The sequence below is a fragment of the Podarcis gaigeae genome (assembly GCF_964106915.1).
Source record: "Podarcis gaigeae genome assembly, chromosome: 12".
In the NCBI taxonomy this organism is placed as follows: Eukaryota; Metazoa; Chordata; class Lepidosauria; order Squamata; family Lacertidae; genus Podarcis; species Podarcis gaigeae.
In genome coordinates, this window is record NC_139688.1 from 32,094,964 (window position 1) to 32,113,567 (window position 18,604).

The 18,604-nt window shown below is 42.4% G+C and overlaps 1 protein-coding gene and 1 long non-coding RNA gene across 8 annotated transcripts in view; one reads left to right on the forward strand and one right to left on the reverse strand.

Moving 5' to 3' along the window:
- The window catches only part of ETV1 (ETS variant transcription factor 1), a 90,556-nt gene extending 82,792 nt beyond the window's left edge, over positions 1-7,764 (reverse strand). For 2 of the 6 annotated variants that reach the window (XM_083705358.1, XM_083705357.1), the window contains exons 1-4: positions 7,602-7,764; positions 6,912-7,060; positions 6,047-6,134; positions 4,076-4,123 (exon numbers count right to left, since the gene is read on the reverse strand). In XM_083705358.1, coding sequence (XP_083561484.1) covers positions 4,076-4,123; positions 6,047-6,134; positions 6,912-6,956 — 181 coding nt within the window. In that variant the 5' untranslated portion in view covers positions 6,957-7,060; positions 7,602-7,764. Of the gene's footprint in view, positions 1-3,507; positions 3,916-4,075; positions 4,124-4,372; positions 4,477-6,046; positions 6,135-6,911; positions 7,061-7,601 lie in introns of those variants that run through there. The other 4 variants (XM_083705362.1, XM_083705360.1, XM_083705359.1 and 1 more) reach the window with 3 other exon arrangements.
- Positions 7,765-9,393: 1,629 nt separating this feature from the next.
- Positions 9,394-18,604, forward strand: part of LOC310828268 — an 89,849-nt gene continuing 80,638 nt past the window's right edge. The window contains exon 1 of one of the 2 annotated variants that reach the window (XR_014556802.1): positions 9,394-9,479. This is a non-coding gene — a long non-coding RNA (uncharacterized lncRNA). Of the gene's footprint in view, positions 9,496-18,604 lie in introns of both variants that reach the window. The other variant, XR_014556803.1, reaches the window with a different exon arrangement.

Sequence of the window (18,604 nt, forward strand, 5' to 3'; positions counted from 1 at the left end):
TATGGGAGGGGGCACCGACTTCTACTGGGAACATTTAGTTTCATTTTAAAAAGAGAGAGGCAAGAGTCAAAGCTGACAATGGTGCTCATAATATACAGGTGTTGACAGTAGAAAGTGACCCAATGCATAGCCTTTCTTAAAAGATTTACTCACCAAAGCTGACCAATATTCAGTAGGACCATTATATTTTAAAGAAATCAAGACCTTATTACCTGGGCGCCACCTTGCAGAGAGAAGCAATTCCTTCACCTACCCTTCTGATTAACAGATTAGCCTACATAAAAATTCCAGATGACACTTTGCCAAATCAATACTAATGTTAACAGAAAGAGGAGCTTAATAGTCCCTCCTACAATATTTACATTATGGTTATTCCATTCATCTTTTTTTTTAATGTTTTCAAGAAGGATTTAAAAGCATACTTCCCTTTTAGCTCATTTTTCTTTCAACCACAAAAGTGTTTCCAACATAACACAGCAGGCTTTCAGCACCAGTTACTTCCCCCCTTTTTCTTTTTCTTCTTCTTTGTTGTTGTTGTTACAGAACAAACAGCTGGAGCTTCCCATAATGAAAAAAATACATTACATTCATATTTGAGCTGATTATTTCAAGTCAATAGCTAACTTCGATTTGTCAAGGCAAACTTATGCAATAATGACAGATACAGTACAGGGCTTCTACAGTATGCTGGGTCAAGAATGGGACCGCCATGACTTCACCCTGGGCAGCGACGGTATGGAGAGTGCAGGGGAAGAAATCACACACAGGGGTACTGAAATCCTTTTATCACCTGTCAGCAGGTTCCCCCAATTTAAGGGAACTTTTACACGCGTGCATAAAAAGAGCCCAAGTAGTATTTCACTATAAGGAGACGATATTAATGTTTGACTAAGCGAGGAAATTATTAACAGGCGTTCCTTATTATTTCTTAGTACCCTGATATCGATTGCTGATTCCAATGACTCAGCACCACTACAAAAAAGGAACAGGAGTTTTGTTTCACCCCCCCCCCCACTGAGGGGCCAGTGATTTAATTCTGTTCTTCCCATGTGAAGAAGGAACAAATTCTGTCAAACACTCTGCAGCGTCCTTGCACTACAGGATGCCACAAATTTTTGAATGTGACATTCTGGGTTTGGCACAGTGTACACATCACACAACAGCGACAAAATAAGATGGCCTGCTTCCATTCACCACTTTGAATTATATTCTTCCTCCAATACATATGTAAATCCCATTGTTACCAATGGCACTTTTTTGTGCCTACACTGAAAAGAGAATAGACTGTTTATGATTACTCATTTTAAGCAACATTCTCTGCAGAAGAATAGGGATGCTGATAAATATGCAGCTGAAGCGTCTCAACTATTAAGGGCAATTCTTTCTCATCCCCACCCCCTCAATCCTTCATATCCACAGAGTTAAGTATGTTGCAGTGCAATAGAGAGGAGGGTTTTTTCCCCCTGACCTGGTTACTACCCAGTGGGAGTTCCGAACTCATAGGAGAATCTTGTCAATTGCTATTGCTCCAAGTTTTTTAAAAGAAAAAAAGGGGGGGGGGAGAGAGAATCAAAATGTCACGGTCACTTTCCTGGCCACAGAGCTTCATGAAAATAATTATGTGAACATGTAGCAAGGTGGCCAGTTTGGCAGGGCTGCAACTTTATAAAGAACCAGGAGGACATCAATTGACAAAATCGAGGGAAAGGTAAAAAGGAGATTAGTTTAAAGAGCTGTTTAGAGATTAAAAAGTCAAATTGCAGTTGGCACTGCATCCCCGATGGATTGAACCTTTGCACCACATCCCATCCTTAAAACCCCTTCAACATGCAAAAAGCAATTTAAGAAATTGTGATGGTGTAGTTTGTTTGTTTTGGGTTTGTTTTTTTTAAAAAAAGGAAGTCCTCTTCTTCCAATGCACAAACACACAAACTTTAAACTGCAGTTATTTCTAAGTAATCTGGAAGTAACTAGATCAGTGCCACCTTTAAAAGTTTATTTAGTGGTTGAATCAGTTCACAATATATACATATTTCTGTGCAGTCCTTCTTTTCAAGTAGCATATTTCAGTAACACTATCTTATTTTACTTAGCTTCACTAAAAGTGCAAGCCTACATATGTCTACTCAAGAAATAAGTGTCACCGAGTTTCCTGGCTTACTCCCAGGAAAGCGGATATGGGATACATGTCTACCAAGAAGATAGTCTCATTGTCTTCCATTGGGCTGGATCCAAGTGCACAGGATTGCAGTTTAAATTCTCAGTTCACCAGCATGGATGTGTACACATACAAATTGATGACTGGTTTCAAATCCTTTCTTCCTGAACATAATAGGCAACAGAAACTTTCTTATGGAAGGTATGAAAATACTCGATCACTTTTCAAAAACAGTGATTCAACAGCAAGAATACTGACTCCAATAATAATTTCTCGCATGACTGCCAATACCTAGGTACTATCAACTTAGCCCAAATCCAACATAGATTCAAACAAACTGTAATTAAAAAAAAAAAACTTGCACCACTCTGTTGGGAATTAAGAGCCTCATTCCAGCTTTTGCAGTTTTGATAATGTTCTGGTTTATTAAGCTGAGTAAGAAGTTGTTCAGAGATGTTCAGTAAAGTTACCTTAACATAATGAGTCACTGTTGCATTTTAAGGGGGATTTCAGTGAGCAGGTCCTATTTCAAGTGCTCTTCCAATTTAAAGTTTAACCATCTCTTATGTATACAAGGCACCTGGTTTCTCCATAACTAATGCTGGATATAAAAAGCATGACTAAGAATAAAAGATTAGAAAAAAGGATGGAAAAGCTTACGCTATATATGTGCTAACAACTTGGCAAAACTATATGGAGAAATATCAAAAAGCTAGTCAGTCTATATACCATTACAGCATTTCCTCCTTTCTATCTTAAGCAATCACATTCAACCCTCCCTTCTGGTTCTCCCCTCCGAAAGAAACAGAATGTCTATTCAAACAAACAATAATGCACATTCAGCAAGAGATTTAAAAAATATAAAAATAAAACCCTGAATTCTCAATGTGTACAAGCAAGTCAGAATATATGTACAGTACTAGTTACATCCGAATGAGATGGGATGTTTCTAGTTAAAGGTAATATATATTAAAAAGAATGTAAGATAATCTATATTGAGTCATCTTCATGGTGCAAATAAACAGGATTTAAAATAGCCGAATGCGTCACAGAAAACAGCATCAAAATATAACTCAGCTAGAAACAACTTCCCTTGCCTTTGCAAAACTTCTAACATCTCATTCTGTTCAAGTCAAAAATTCACAGCTATTCAACTTCAGTATTACAACTTATTTTCTTTAAAACTGTCAGCAGTGCTGCAGCAAAGGCATCAGATTTCAAATGATCACAAATAAAAGAAACAAGGGGGGGGAGGAAAGACAGTTTCTCTTTTTAAAAGAAAAAAAAAGGATTGCAAAATAACAAAAAACATATAAACCGCATTGCCCCTTCAGCATTTCGATACACACCTAATGTTCTGTGTTGTGAGCAAGGTGGGAAGAAGACACTTGCACCTAAATCTTGAAGCATCCCGTCCTGATGAACCCAGAGAAACTATATTCTGCCATCAGAAAAGTACTTCCACCAGAAGACCAAACAATTGTATGCACTGCTCTAAAGGAAAGAGCAAGCCCAGATCTGGCTGTATGCAGTCTCTTGAGGTACAATAATATAAACCTGATCAATTGCAATTAAAATCTGAACAGAGGCTTGGAACTTGAAGTCTTGGAGCATTAGTTCTTGCCAAAAGCAGATGTGATTGTGAGCTGGAAGCAATTTCTCCTGGTAATTTGTGATGACATTGGGTAGAGCAGCCCCAGAGTCCCTAAAGACAAACTCATCAGAGGCTCTAATGTATGCATGACACATGAGGTGGCTTTTTTAGAGCTCAATTAATTGGGCTGAGCATTAAGACAGCAAGTTCAGGACTTTTTCCTCCCTCCCCTCCCGCTCCACCAACCCACCCTCCCCTTTTTTCATCCAGAGTTGTTTTTTCCCTTTTTCCTTTTTTTTTGCAAAAGGACTTTCTCCCCTTACCTTCTGCAAGCCATGTCTCCTGTAATTGGCTCAGATCTTGAAACAGTTCTAGGAAAAGAGGAAGAGATGGATAAAGGACCTTTCAATTTATACATAAAGTGCTTGCATGTACTTCACTCCCCAACCCCAACCCCTGTTAAAGACAAATACTTGTTAATTCTATTCTATCTCATTTTGGCTAGATTCAAACTGGAAATACCCCCATCGTGCTGCATTATTATGATTCCAATTAGACAAAAAAAATATGTAACCGAGCGCTTTTATTTCGCTATCAACCCAGGCAATAATAATCAGTACCCTTTTCAGCTAACTTGCACACATGGCACAGCATGTCTGTTTCCCCGGCACACTTATTTCTGAGTGAGTCCTGCTGAAGTCAGTGGGGCTTATTTCTGAGTGGACGCACATAGGATTGCACTGTTAGTCACTCAAAAGACAAATGCCCAGCATGACTGTTTGCATGTTTGTACAGAAGTAAGTCCCACTGATTTCACTGGGACTTACTCCTAGGTAACCAAGCACAGTATCCTAGCCTCGTTTTCATTTAAAATACTCTTGTTTCTCCTTAAAACAATTGAAGACCTGTTCCATAAAGCTTTGCACGAACAGCTGCGGTGATTTGCACCCGGGTTGGATATGAAGCACTATTTCCCCCCTTTTTTTATGTCAGAGTAAAGCAAGGGCTCCAGGTTTCTTATTATACTACACACTCAAATCCAAACCTGAGCAGAATTTGAACCCAATATCTGCATTTTCCAGACTCAAGTCATTCTGGTTTACATTTAGTTACTTGCAGGACTGCAGCAGTCCTCAGTTTGGAAAACTGATTCAGAATGATCAAAAGGTTCTTATTTGAGAGAGAGTTTTAACAGAATATTTGCAAATACTTAACCACTGCCCAGTTCCTACAGATCAGTCTTTGCAGGTGGATGTTGAATGCTTGTGAAGTTTGTTGGCTAAAACCAAGCTTGGGGGAGAAAGTTGCAAGTGTCCAGACGGTGTGGACATTGTGAAGGTTTTTAAATGAAATTCTTAGGGCACCCAACTTCACAAAAGGCTGCAGCGCCTCACTTGCAGTGTGAGAAAAAGTTGTGTGGGTCTCCATATACCCACCTCACCCAAGGGATTGTCATCACACAGAACAATCTGTACAAGAAATGCCACGGCAGAACAGCTGATCACTACATGCACAGGAATCTCCTTCCTGGCTGAAACAACCTGAAATAGGATTGCAGTGACACTGCTATGAACTTCTAAGAAGTTAGCTTTGGGGGACTTGCTGATATGAGCTGTTTTTTGAGGTTAAGGTATAAGCTACCCATTTCCCTCTTTGTGTTTCATGGTATTGTCAATGCTACTGGCCAAATTAAGAGAGCAGGATGCTAAGGGTAGCTCATGCCACGGAGGGTGGGGTATAAGTAAAATGTATTATTATTATTTATTATTTTAATAGTGCCACAGATCCTTTTGCCCTGTTATCACCTATGTGGACAACACCCTGGTTGGGCAGGTGATCTAAATCAAGAGTTCGAAATCTCTCCGAAGAGCAATAGGGTCAAACTTTCTTGCAATGGGGAGCCAGCGAGGTCTCCAAGCAAAGGAGCTGCACACACGCTTCTAGGGTCCATCATGTCACTCCCCGCCTAATTCTCACCTCAGGTGTATGACATTATTTATGTCCCTTCTGTGCAGCAATACCTAACACAGAGAAGGGTGACTCATGGAGAGATACAGCAGCTTAGCGGTGAATTGCTTTTGTCATCTTGTGTCACATCATTAAATGTGGTTTTCTTGTCTCATTTCTATAAATAGAGGTAGACAAGAATCCCAGCTTGGGGAGGTGGGGGAGAATAAAAACAACAAAATATTTAGGAAAAAACACCATAGGGCAACATGTCATCAAGAGTGGCATGGGGGGGGGGGGAGCCAATACAATTTATTCACCCTCCCTCCCCTAGCACAAATCCTCACCTTCTGAGTCATGAGCCAGATCTCTGTTAATGAATTTTCTTTTCCTGACATTTGTTGGTCGCTCATTACAGTTTCTCCCACAGGGATTCTACAAATAGAAAAGATTGGTTACTTTGAAAGAATAAAGAAAAGAAAGGGGGGGAGAGAAGGAGAGGCAACACAACAACTCACACCGGCAGGATATTTAAAAAAATATTAAGAGCTGAAAGAGATATGTGGTAAAACTGTTTAAAAATGGCTCAAAAGCTAAATTGCAAACTAGAATTTTGTGATCGGATCACCATCGTTCTTCTTCTTCAGGGGAATATTTTACGTCTCAACCCACTTACTCAAAACACACATCTCTACAGAGAAGCACTGCATTAAGTATATGACATATTTTTAGAAATTTACAACACTAACACCTACTTAAAAGTTTTTTTTTTAATGTCAACCATTCACTAAAGCTAGTTGGGAGACGAGGGAGCTGATAACAAGAGGCTGCTTTGTTTTCAAGGCTTATTTGTCATCAAAGTCCCTTTTAAAAAAAAAATAGACAGGGTTTTTTTTAAAATGTAAGTTTGTTCCATCTGGCAGAAACTTTGAAAGGAGGATCAGACCTTGCTGCTTTTATCTTCTTCCACTAATACTGGGGGGCAGGCGGGGGGGGTTGTTTTTATCCAGTCTGAGGTGGTCTTTCGAAGAAAAAAAACCAGAATATATCGAAATAAAAGTCTACCTCACAGAAACGGCACAGGAATCCTCCTCTCACTGCAAATATATATATATATATATCCTCTGAAAAGCTTTTCCTCCCCCCTCCCCTTTATTTCCCCCTGACCCCCAAGAAATCCAAGTTTAAACAACTTTGGAACTGATCACTCACATTGGTGACCATGTAAGGCACTTGCTGGTCATAAAATCCATCCATTCTGCAGACTTTTGCCAAGTATTTTTTGTTGCTGTTGTTATTGTGATTATTTTCTGGACATTGGACTTAAAAGAGGCTTTCTCCAGATGTAGTCTTCCAACAGCCTAAAAACAAGAACACAAAATGGCTTTTAGATTTATTTTTTTCAAAAAAACAACACACGCACACACTTATGAATGAACCGCTTGAATTTGCATAGCTAATGATCCTCCCAGAGTCCCATTCATAAAAAAACACACACACATCCCTCCCTCCCTCCCTCTCTCGCTCTCTGCGCTGCTTTCTGCTGGGTTACAAGCAAGAGCCGGAAAAAGGCAGCCAGAAAGAAGGAAAGGACTTTTTAATACAAGAAATCAAATGGAGAAGGAAAGCTGTTTATTGGCATGCCCGTTTCGTCCCTTGGAGCGCGCTGGGGGGGAAATTAGCCCCGTTCATTCGTAAACGTGTGCAGAACTAGCAATGGCGCACGACAAAACTCGCGTTGCACCTAACGGGAGAGAGAGAGAGAGAGAGAGAGAGAGAGAGAGAGAGAGAGAGAGAGAGAGAGAAGGCTGAGCTACCTTTCTTTTTTTTCTTCTTTTTTTGCAAACCACAACCACGTAATCAGCCGAAGCTACGAACAACAAAGTTGCTGCAAAGACCCACCTGAAGGTACCGCCGGACGATCGGCTGCGCGCACACGCGCACACGCACGCCCCCAAAGAAGTCCCTCCAAATTTAATTAAAAAAAACATTAATTATTTCCCAGCACTTCCCCCTTGGAAGCGAAAAGCGCCACTGACAGGGTTTCTTATTCGGTGGTTTTTCCTCTATTTCTCCTCCAGGGGCCTCCAATCCAAACTGATGGATCTCCGCATCCCATTGGCTCTCCGCGTCTTTCACAGGATCAGATTTCTGCCTGTCACTCAGACTGCCTCTCACCCCCTCAGGGAAAAAGGGAAAAGCCGGATCCTCCCGGATTTCGGCAGGGGATTCGACGGGTCGTTTACTTCGTCATTTGATCTTGTGTGTATGTATAAAAAAGATAGGTCCTCCAAAATAAACTCTCCTTTATGCAAAGGATCTGTGCGACTCTTGGATTCACAGCACCTCTTCTAGACAGACCTGGGGCTCCCAGATCCGGTAATTTTGCGCCCCCGACCCCAGCACGAAACGATTCTGTTAAGCAACTTGGAGGGACGCCCCCCCCCCACCAACTCACAGTGCCAGCAATTGCACGCACTAAATGTAACAAGTGCGATTTGTTTTGTGTGTTTATCATCAATTGTGTGTCCAGATACAACCCCAGCCGGTGGCCGGATTCTGGCCCAAAGCTCTCCATCAGGTCCGCAGCCTAATATGAAGAACTTGCCTGTGGGGGAGACAAGTCGAATGCCAGCTGATTTCCTACTTTAGAGCAGACTGCAAAGGCCGTTGCACACAAGCAATGTGAAATTAACATTGTAGTTGGGTTTAGGATTGTTTCACCAGCGTGTCGTAGGAACATAGGAAGCTGCCTCATATTCCAAGACAGACCACTGGCCCATCTAGCTTAGTATTACCAACACTGACTGGCAACAGCTCTCTGGCAGTGGACATTCCCAGCCCTCTTTGGTGTTGCAAGGTTTTGGACTCGGGCCCTTCCGCATGATGCTTCCCCGTCTACTTTCTGGAACTATCAATAATAGGCAGGCAACTTTGTTGCATTGTTTTCAAAGTTTGCTAAAAATATATATACATTGTTGTTGAGGCAAGCCTACCCAAACATGTAATTCTATTATATTTGTTCTTCAATTTACTCATCTTATCTCTATTCTGATACCTATTAGGCCTACTTGTTTCCAAAGTTTGCTTTCATTTGTTATTTTTCACCAGTATTTTACGTTCTTCTTATGCGAACTGCTTAGAGGTTTTTTGTTGATCGAGAAATGTATCCATTTCATTTTTTAAAAAACATCACCGATAACTTTTATGCAATTTTTTCACCACCACGTGTAAACGTTTTTGGTGACGTCAAAATGTGTATCGGTAGATCTTTGGGACAGGCCCTTTTTAATGGCAATGGGGAGCACTGGCCACAGAGAGAGAAAGCCTCTTGGCCTCAGCTGCTGGCCACACCAGAATCACAGAACTGCAAAGTTGGAAGGGACCATGAGGGTCATCTAGTCCAACCCCCTGAAATGCAGGAATCTTTCACCCAACATGGGTCCCGAACCCACAACCCTGAGATTAAGCGTCTCATGCTCTACCATCTAAGGGTGTGATCTGCTTTGCAAGAAGAAAGCAGCTGACTGGCTGCAGAACATTCCATCTGCTTTCCTGCACACTTGGAAAGGAATGTGGGAGGGCCTTCCTTTTCCCTCTTTTTGATTCTAGAGGCTGCCCTGGTGCTTTGTCCCCGCCCTCTCCTTTTGATTGGCCCAGCTGGAGAGGAAGAGGCAGGGCGATGCTTACTGTCAGCAGCTGTGCAGCAAAAGAGGCAGCAGTGCTGTGGGGCACAGACTCAGTTGCCCCGAAGATATAAAGGAGAAAGATTACTGACTGGTGGGTATGCATGCAAGTGAGTGAACCATCTTTCTTTCTGTCCACAGCTTCTTTCCCTATTTTATTTTAGTCCCGCCTTTTGTTTGTGTGTGTGTCCATGTTTTCGGCATTAGCGCTTTCAGATGCCCAGATTTTCTGCAACTCATTGTAGGTTTCTGAATGTCATGGAGTGTTACTCCAAGGAACAAAGCATACAGGCACACACACACACACACACACACACAGAGAGAGAGAGAGAGAGAGAGAGAGAGAGAATGAGAATGTCCAGGTGTATTATAGCAGTATGCACACAAATTATGTATGCGTAGTTGCAAAGCGAAATTTTCTGGATACACCCCTGAATACAGCACAAGTGAAACCCTTGTAATTTTTGCCTTTGCGTTTTCGAGATCAGGAATCCTAACGTACTGCTGCTTATATCAAATATAGATCTTAAAATAAATGATTATATGAATTCATTGGGGGGGGGGGGGGCTTCCAGGTAAGAGAAAAATGACATTGACATGCAGTGCAATTACGGTAGTACATATTGCTACAATACTTTGAGACGTTTCGCAGGAACCAATTCATAAAAATGAATGAAATATAAAAAGAGAACTGGAATGCTCAAAAGAACGTTCTGGGCCCTGGCCTCGTAAGTGTCTTTAAAAGGGGGCTACTCTGGGTGATTTGGAGAAGATCAGCAAAAGTTTCTGACTTAGTTGTTTCACAATAGCAGCAACTAAAAAGAGTGTTCTCCCTACAAATTATACTGCTTAAAAATGACTGCTTTGGGAGAAACAAGGAGTACTTTTTTATGTGAAAGGCTTGGTTTTGGTACTGATTGAAAATCCCTAGACTTGAGCATGTGTACCTTAATGTAATTCCACCAGTTTAAGCCACTGTTTTGTGGGTTGGCTAAGATTGATTAATCTCGGGGGTTGGGGAGGGGACCAAGTAGATCCCAAATGCCTGAAATCTGCACATTGAGAGAACATCCAGCCTGTGAGAAAGGATTTGCATGGTGACAATAGTATGCCAGGGGTCCACTAGGACACATAAACAAAAGGGATGTTAAGGTGGAAACATCATGGTGTGTTTCACATCTCCCCTCTCCACCAGCCCAAGCGCTGGGTGCACCCAGTGAAGCAAGGTGGAAAGTTTTCCAGTGTTTTATATTCTTCCCACGGGAAACTCAATGTTTCGTAAGTTCATTAGTAACAACGAAGGGATGTCAACTCTGCAAATATAGCATTAGGCAAGCTTGACAGTTTTGACTTTTGCTTTGTTTTGTTGGCTGAATACAAGTAAGGCAAACATGCTAAATTAGATCACCCTCTAGGGCATCGGGAAATTTCCCGATGCAAAGTGCCCTAAGGAAATCAGCTTAATTTGCATAAAGGGAATTTTCTGGATTTATTTTTTTCAAATTCACATTCCCCTCCTCCCCTCCCCGCACCCCCCCCCACATCCTAGGGTGCATCCCCTCCCCCACTGAGTGTATATTCAGGTGATCGGCTTCCCCTGCTGGTCCTTCATGAGTTGAACTGTGGTGGCCTTATCTTCCTACTTTACAGTCCTCTGCTTGAAGGGAGGCCGGATTTAAGTCCTGCTTAAAGTCATAAGAAGGGAGAGCAGGAAGGGGCTTGGAGCAGAATTTGCAGGTACACAGTTCACTAGGTCACAGACTTCTCCACTATGGAGAGGTCACCTGTATTTCCATTTAAATTAGAGTTACTTATATCAAATTATATAGTATACTGTATTTTATATGATGTTCTGTATTTTAACAATGTATCTATGCAATTCTGCACAGTATGCATAAAATACTCTTATTTCCTTTTTGGTTGAAACGACCAGGAAAGTTGCAACAACAAATAAACTTTGACAATGATATCAAATTTTATAATATATACAGTGGTACATCAGGTTACAAACACCTCGAGTTACAAGCACTTCGGGTTACAGACTCGCTAACCCGGAAGTAGTACCTCGAGTTAAGAACTTTACCTCAGGATGAGTACAGAAATCGCATGGCAGCGGGAGGCCCCATTAGCTAAAGTGGTACCTCAGAATTCAGGTTAAGAATGGACCTCTGGAATGAATTAAGTTCATAACCAGAGGTACCACTGTACGTACACACACACACACACACACATGACCCACCATGGATCTAGTCTATTGTTTGAGCCCCCCCCCCCATGGAACTGCCTCTGGTAGCTCTTCCCAGTGAGCAGGTTGATAGTCATCTGCCTGCAGCAGGCGTGAAGCTAGGCTTTATTTCACCCTGGTCAAAGACCCAGCTTGGCGCACGCACACACACACACACATACATACACACGTGCATTTGTGTACACACACAGAGCCTCAGTGGAGCCCCTGGAGACTTCACCCGGGCCAAAAAACAAACAAACTGGCTAGCCCCCCTGTAGTTATGGTTCTGGCCTGCAGTCACTGCCTGGTTCTGCTGCTTGCTCACCTGCTGCTTTGCATTTGCAGAAAAGAAGGGGAAACGTTTCACCAGTAGCACTAGTTGCTGGGTTCCTCCCCCCACTTTCAAGGGCATAAGGGTGGGACCTAGCTGGGCAGCAGGCACACCGCAGCTCTTCTCTGAGCATGCTCCTGCCAGCAGCTGTCAAGATGGTCAGAAGCACTGACGGGTGCAGTCAAAACTCTTGCAAATCCAGTCCTTGCTCATTTCTGTGAAGGAACTTCATCCTGGCACCCGGGTCGCAGCTGATTCCCAGTGGGAGTTTGTGTTCAGGTTAATGCACTCCCCCCTCCTCCTCCTCCATTCTACATACATATAAAAGATATCGTTTGAGAAAGACTTCAAACAAAAGTCCTAAATAATGGGCCATATTGCTGCCATAGTTTTTTCGCTGCACTGCTGTTGTTACTGTTATCGGTTACTGTTACCGGCTGCACTGCTGTTGTTACTGTTATCGGTTATGATATTGTGAGTTCCCTTGGTTAGGCTGTGCCCAATAAACGCTTTTATAAATAATGAGTCAAAGGGAAAATATATTAACGTAAAGCCCCTACTGTTGATAGTAGGTTTTAGGGGTTAGTACTAATTGGCTGGTGTTTGCCGCCCCCGCCCCCATTATTTATTTATAGAAATTATATTCTACCTCTCCTCATTTCTGCAGTTTCTGGACAGACCTCAAGGGCCGCCCCACAAAGAACAAATTAAAGTAATCCATCTGGGAGGTCAGTAGTGCTGAATGACTGTGGTCAAGCTACTGGCAATTGGCTGAGTTTTTATTTCCTAGATTAGGGAGGTCTACAAAGGCAGCTGGTCTCAAAACGCCATACAAAAAACTACAAGACTAATTTAGGAAGTGTGCACGTGTCTGTTAGTTATAAAGGTAATCTGCAAATGGCAGTCACTCTGAATGGAAATTTACAATTTGGCCCAATTTCAGAACGGGAACGCAAGCGAGAAAGCAAGGGCTTGACGTTTGTTTGCATGTGTTTCGAAATCGCATCTTGATTGAGAAAGAGAATTAAAGGAAAGAAATAAACATTCCCAATAAGAGCAATGGTCTCAAGGTGAAGTTACAGCTTCACAGACACCTTGGTTTGGGGGCTGTTGCCGTGTTTGCACATTGCAATGTTCTAAAACCTGTAGAGAATATTTGCAGTTAGTATGCATAGATTGCCACTGAATCCCAGTTGCTGGGAAGGACCAGTGGGAGAGAGCTAATGCTCTCATGCTCTGCTTGTAACCTTCCCACAAGCATCTCAGAGGAAGGAAGATGCAGGACTAGATGGTCCTTTGCTCTCATCCGGCAGGATGCTTCTGATGCCCAGATTTCAGATTCAGGTGCTGCAGCTCCAGTATTTGCAGTGCTCCCTTAACTGGTTCAGCTCCCCTGTGCATTCCAGTGGGATAACCAACCCATGTAATAATTATTTTGCACATACTGATGGTTCTTTTCTGAATTCTTCTTTCCCCGCAACTGCTACCACCACTAGAGCCCCTACCCCAAGGTCCTGGGTCAGGAGGGAAGGAAGAAAAACACACACTTCAGAAACTGCGACACTCCAGAAAAATTACAGGAATAAAGTTTCAATGCAGGCCCTAGCATAGGAAAGGCCAGCATTGGCATTCTCTGGACATTGTTGGACTACAACTATTATTTGTTGTTGTTATTTATTAATAGAATATTATTTATTAAATTAATATTATGTATTAAATTAATACATTGATTAATATATTGATTAATTCCACTGGGTTGCTCAGACACGTGACTAAGCTGAAAGGCAGTTTGAATACTTGCCAATCTGATTCCTCCAGAACTAGAATTTAGAATAGGGTTCATTTATGCCGGCTTCCTGTAGTTCGGATTGCTCCATTAGACAGATTTAATTAGAGCAATTCTATACCACACCTTTGTACACTGTTATCAGGGGGGGAAATCAGCTTATTCCCTTAAAACTTGTCTTACAATGTTAGTCTTCGTAGTCAGTCTTCGTTGGCTGGGGCTGATGGGAATTGTAGTCCAAAACACACACTCTGAGAAGCCACTAGATCCCCTCTTGTCTTTTTCTGCAGCAGAGCAATGTGATTACTCATCTGGAATCTGAATATGGACATCCCTTCCAACATTTGAAACTATAATGGTGGCTACCAGTTGCATCCGCTTTTCTCACAACTTCTGGGGGAAGGTGTGGGGGGCGGGGGGGAAATGCCTCCTGCTTTTCAGCAAATCACATTTCCCCCTCTTGTTCTTTAATTAGAATTGTGCCAGGACACACACCGAGCATTAGAACATGGTGTACAAACAAGCAGAGAACACCGTCTACATTTCAAAGAGTGAGGTAGACGCGTGGCAGGCGGTACATACAAGATTTCTGCCGCTGCCAAGCCTCTTCTCCTTCGTCATTCTAAATCAGTAAAGCACCTGTTATCCGCCATTTCAAATATATATATTTAAAAAGTTGGGTTTCAGAAAGAAAAGGCATGTGGTTTTCTCGCCCTTGCTCCCCCAAACCCACACCTTCGCCTTCTTTTTCTTAGTATTTCCAAACATAAAGCTTTGATTTCCCCTAATAAACTAGCTGGATTCGTTGCATGGAAGAGTAAATTAATCTGCAATCTCCTTGCACTGGCTTGATCAGATCAGATGTGGCCCAAGCTGGAACGATAGCTCCTTCATTAGCCAAAGTTTTTTTTTTCCTTCCAATTTTGGTTCACTTGTCACGTCACATCGGTAGCTTTCTCGATATCTGCGCACCAAGAACTTGAGTAAAATAACAGAGTACAGTAACTTGGCGTTTGCAAGCACGAGTTTCCTCATCTTCTCGACTCTTGCAGAGACCAAAAATCAATACTGTCTCTTTGCTGGAGATTGAAAGTCACTGCTGATTCAATGGAAATGAGCACTCAAGAGCAATTATATTGTTTCACAGTGCTTACCACAATATCCTAGGCTTCTGTATTAGAAGCACTTACCATCCCTACTTCCAAAGTCATGCAAGAGTGCCTTGCTACTACAAACAATGGTTCCTGTGCAGAAGAAAAGAGGGCAGGCGGAAGTACCAGGGGGTGGTTTCGGACAGCCTTCTTCCTGAATCTGGGGCCCTACAGATGTTTCAGACTACAGTTCCCATCAGCCCCAGACAGCCTACAGGTGTGCACACTGTAGGCATGGATGCCAGGAGAAGGAGCTGCTCAGCAGACATGGTGTTTGGCAGTGCTGGTTTTCTAAAAAAAAGGTGCCGGAACTCACCACAAACACCTCCCTTGTTCTCTTAGAATGGCAATGGTGCCCACCTGAGAGATGCCGGAACTGAGTTTCTGTGAGTTCCAGTTGAAAAAAAAAGACCACAAGCCAATTGGGTGTGGCTCCACTGCCCCCTTGCATACCATTTTCACGCAGGACAGTAATGCCTGGATGTGCATATCAGATCCAAAAATTTAAAAATGAAGCTCCTTTCATGCTGCCCTTAACCACGTCTGACACATGGCATTACACATGATCCACTATGCCATGAGGTGAGGGAGCAAGCCACTCACCACATCCCTGTCCCCCCTCGTGCATGTTGATTTTACCCACAAGACCTGGAAACGGCTTTTTATACAACCCGCCTTGGGGATCCTTCGGAATAAGGAAGCAGGATAACAACCAAATAGAAGGCATAGAAACATCATAAATACATTGGCCATATAGCTGGCATGATGCACTGGTTAGAAACAAATGTATCTGCTGCTTCTGTTAGCAAGTAATGCACCAACACTTGCTTTTCACCTCTTCCTGTGAACTGCTTTTTAAAAGTACTATTCTTTTGACAATCAGTCTCAGAACTTCAAGAATTGATCCAAAGAGTCAAAGGGAAAGTCAATTCATGATGTAGCCCCTTTATGGGCTGCAACTGTGCCTTACTTCTGGAAGTCCTGTAAGGGTGAGAAGGAGTTCAGCTTCCGCAGCTATTTAAGCCTGCACTTGTCTGTACAAACTGCCAAAAAGGAAACCAATAAAACCTCAAGAATGGCGGGGATGATAACAAGCTTAGCCCTATAACAGTTGACTTCCCTCCCCGCCTCTCAACTGGTTTTGATTTCCCTATCTCTCTTCAGTCAAGATTCCTAACCGCTATTTTTATATTTGGACAGCGCCATCTTAATAGCTGGGGTGCTTTATAAATAATGAAATAATCATAAAATAAGTCTCCATCATTATGCTGAAGCATTTGATTTAAAAGTACAAAGCTGCAGAAGAAAGTATCAGATAAAGCTCATAAAAGAACCCCATTGAGATTCTGGGGTTTTATATACCCAAAATAAATTCCCTTTGTCTTTCAGAGAGTCCATAATTCATCCATCCCATTTCATAGTAAACCATCTACTCCAGCGGACCCGTCATAGTCATGTTCTTGGACTCTAACTCCCATCCATCCCATCCAACATGACCAATGGTCAGTAGTGATGGGAGTTGTGGTCCAGCAACATCCAGGGGTGACCACACTGGCTAGCGTTTGATTTGTTTGAACTGAGTTATGCTTTATTATGTCAAACTAAATATGACATAATAGGCATCACTGAAACCTGGTGGGATAAGTCCCACAATTGGAATGTAATAATGGAGGGATACAATCTATTTCAGAGAAACAGACCAGACAAGAAAGGAGGAGGAGTGGCGTTATATGTCAGGGATGTGTATACCTGTGAAGAGATCCAAGATTTAGAACCTCAAAGCCAAAGTGAGAGCATTTGGGTCAAAATTAAGGGAGAGAAGAATAACAGTGACCTCATTGTGGGAGTTTACTATAGATCCCCAAGCCAAACGGAGGACATAGATGATGCCTTCCTGGAACAGATGGCCAAGCATGCAAAAGGAAGGGAGATAGTAGTAATGGGGGAATTCAATTACCTGGATATTTGTTGGATGTCAAACTCAGCCAAGAGCATAAGGTCAAACAGATTCCTCACTGGCCTTGCAGACAACTTCATTGTCCAGAAAGTGTCCAGAAAGTGGGAGAAGCAACAAAAGGAACAGCCATTTTAGATCTGGTCCTAACCAATGTTGATGACCTGGTTAGTGGGGTAGAAGTGGAAGGATCATTAGGCACGAGTGATCATGCTCTTCTGAAGTTTACTATACAGTGGAAAGGAGCAGCCAAGCATACTAGGACTCAATTTTTTGACTTTAAGAAAGCCGACTTCATGAAACTTAAGGAAGTGCTGGGTGAGATCCCATGGACAGTAATACTAAAAGGAAAGGGAGTTCATGATGGCTGGGAGTTTGTTAAGAGGGTGATAGTAAAAGCACAACTTCAGGCAATACCAGTGAGACGGAAACATGGAAGGTGCCTAAAGAAGCCAGGGTGCCTATCTAAAGAACTTTTAACTGAGTTAAGATTAAAAAAGGATGTGTACAAAAAATGGAAAAGGGAGGAAACCACCAAAGAGGAATTCAAACAAATAGCCAGCACGTGTAGACACAAAGTCAGAAAAGCTAAAGCACAGAATGAACTCAGGCTTGCTAGAGAGGTTAAAAGCAACAAAAAAGGCTTTTATGGGTTTGTTCGTAGCAAAAGGAAGAACAAAGAAACAGTGGGGTCACTCAGAGGAGAAGATGGTGAAATGCAAACAGGGGACACAGAAAGGGCTGAACTCCTCAATGCCTTCTTTGCCTCAGTCTTCTCCGATAAAGAAAACAATGCCCGACCTGAAGAATTTGGAGCAAATGATTCAGCAGAGGAAACACAGCCCAGAATAACTAAGGAGATAGTACAAGAATACTTGGCTAGTTTAGATGTATTCAAGTCTCCAGGGCCAGATGAACTGCATCCAAGAGTATTAAAAGAACTGGCAGATGTGATCTCAGAACCACTGGCAGTCATCTTTGAGAATTCCTGGAGAACAGGCGAAGTACCGGCAGACTGGAGGAGGGCAAATGTTGTCCCTATTTTCAAAAAGGGGAAAAGAGAGGACCCAAATAATTACCGCCCAGTCAGTCTGACATCAATACCAGGGAAGATTCTGGAGCAGATCATTAAGCAAACAGTCTGTGAGCACCTAGAAAGGAATGCTGTGATCACCAATAGTCAGCATGGATTTCTGAAAAAGAAGTCATGTCAGACTAACCTGATCTCGTTTTTTGACAGAATTACAAGCCTGGTAGATGAAGGGAACGCAGTGGATGTAGCCTACCTTGATTTCAGCAAGGCATTTGACAAGGTGCTCCATGATATTCTTGTAAAGAAGCTGGTAAAATGCGGTCTTGACTATGCTACCACTCAGTGGATTTGTAACTGGCTGACTGACCGAACCCAAAGGGTGCACATCAATGGTTCCTCTTCATCCTGGAGAAGAGTGACTAGTAGGGTGCCACAGGGTTCTGTCTTGGGCCCGGTCTTATTCAACATCTTTATCAATGACTTGGATGATGGACTCAAGGGCATCCTGATCAAATTTGCAGATGACACCAAACTGGGAGGGGTGGCTAACACCCCAGAGGACAGGATCACACTTCAAAACGACCTTGACAGATTAGAGAACTGGGCCAAAACAAACAAGATGAATTTTAACAGGGAGAAATGTAAAGTATTGCACTTGGGCAAAAAAAAATGAGAGGCGCAAATACAAGATGGGTGACACCTGGCTTGAGAGCAGTACATGTGAAAAGGATCTAGGA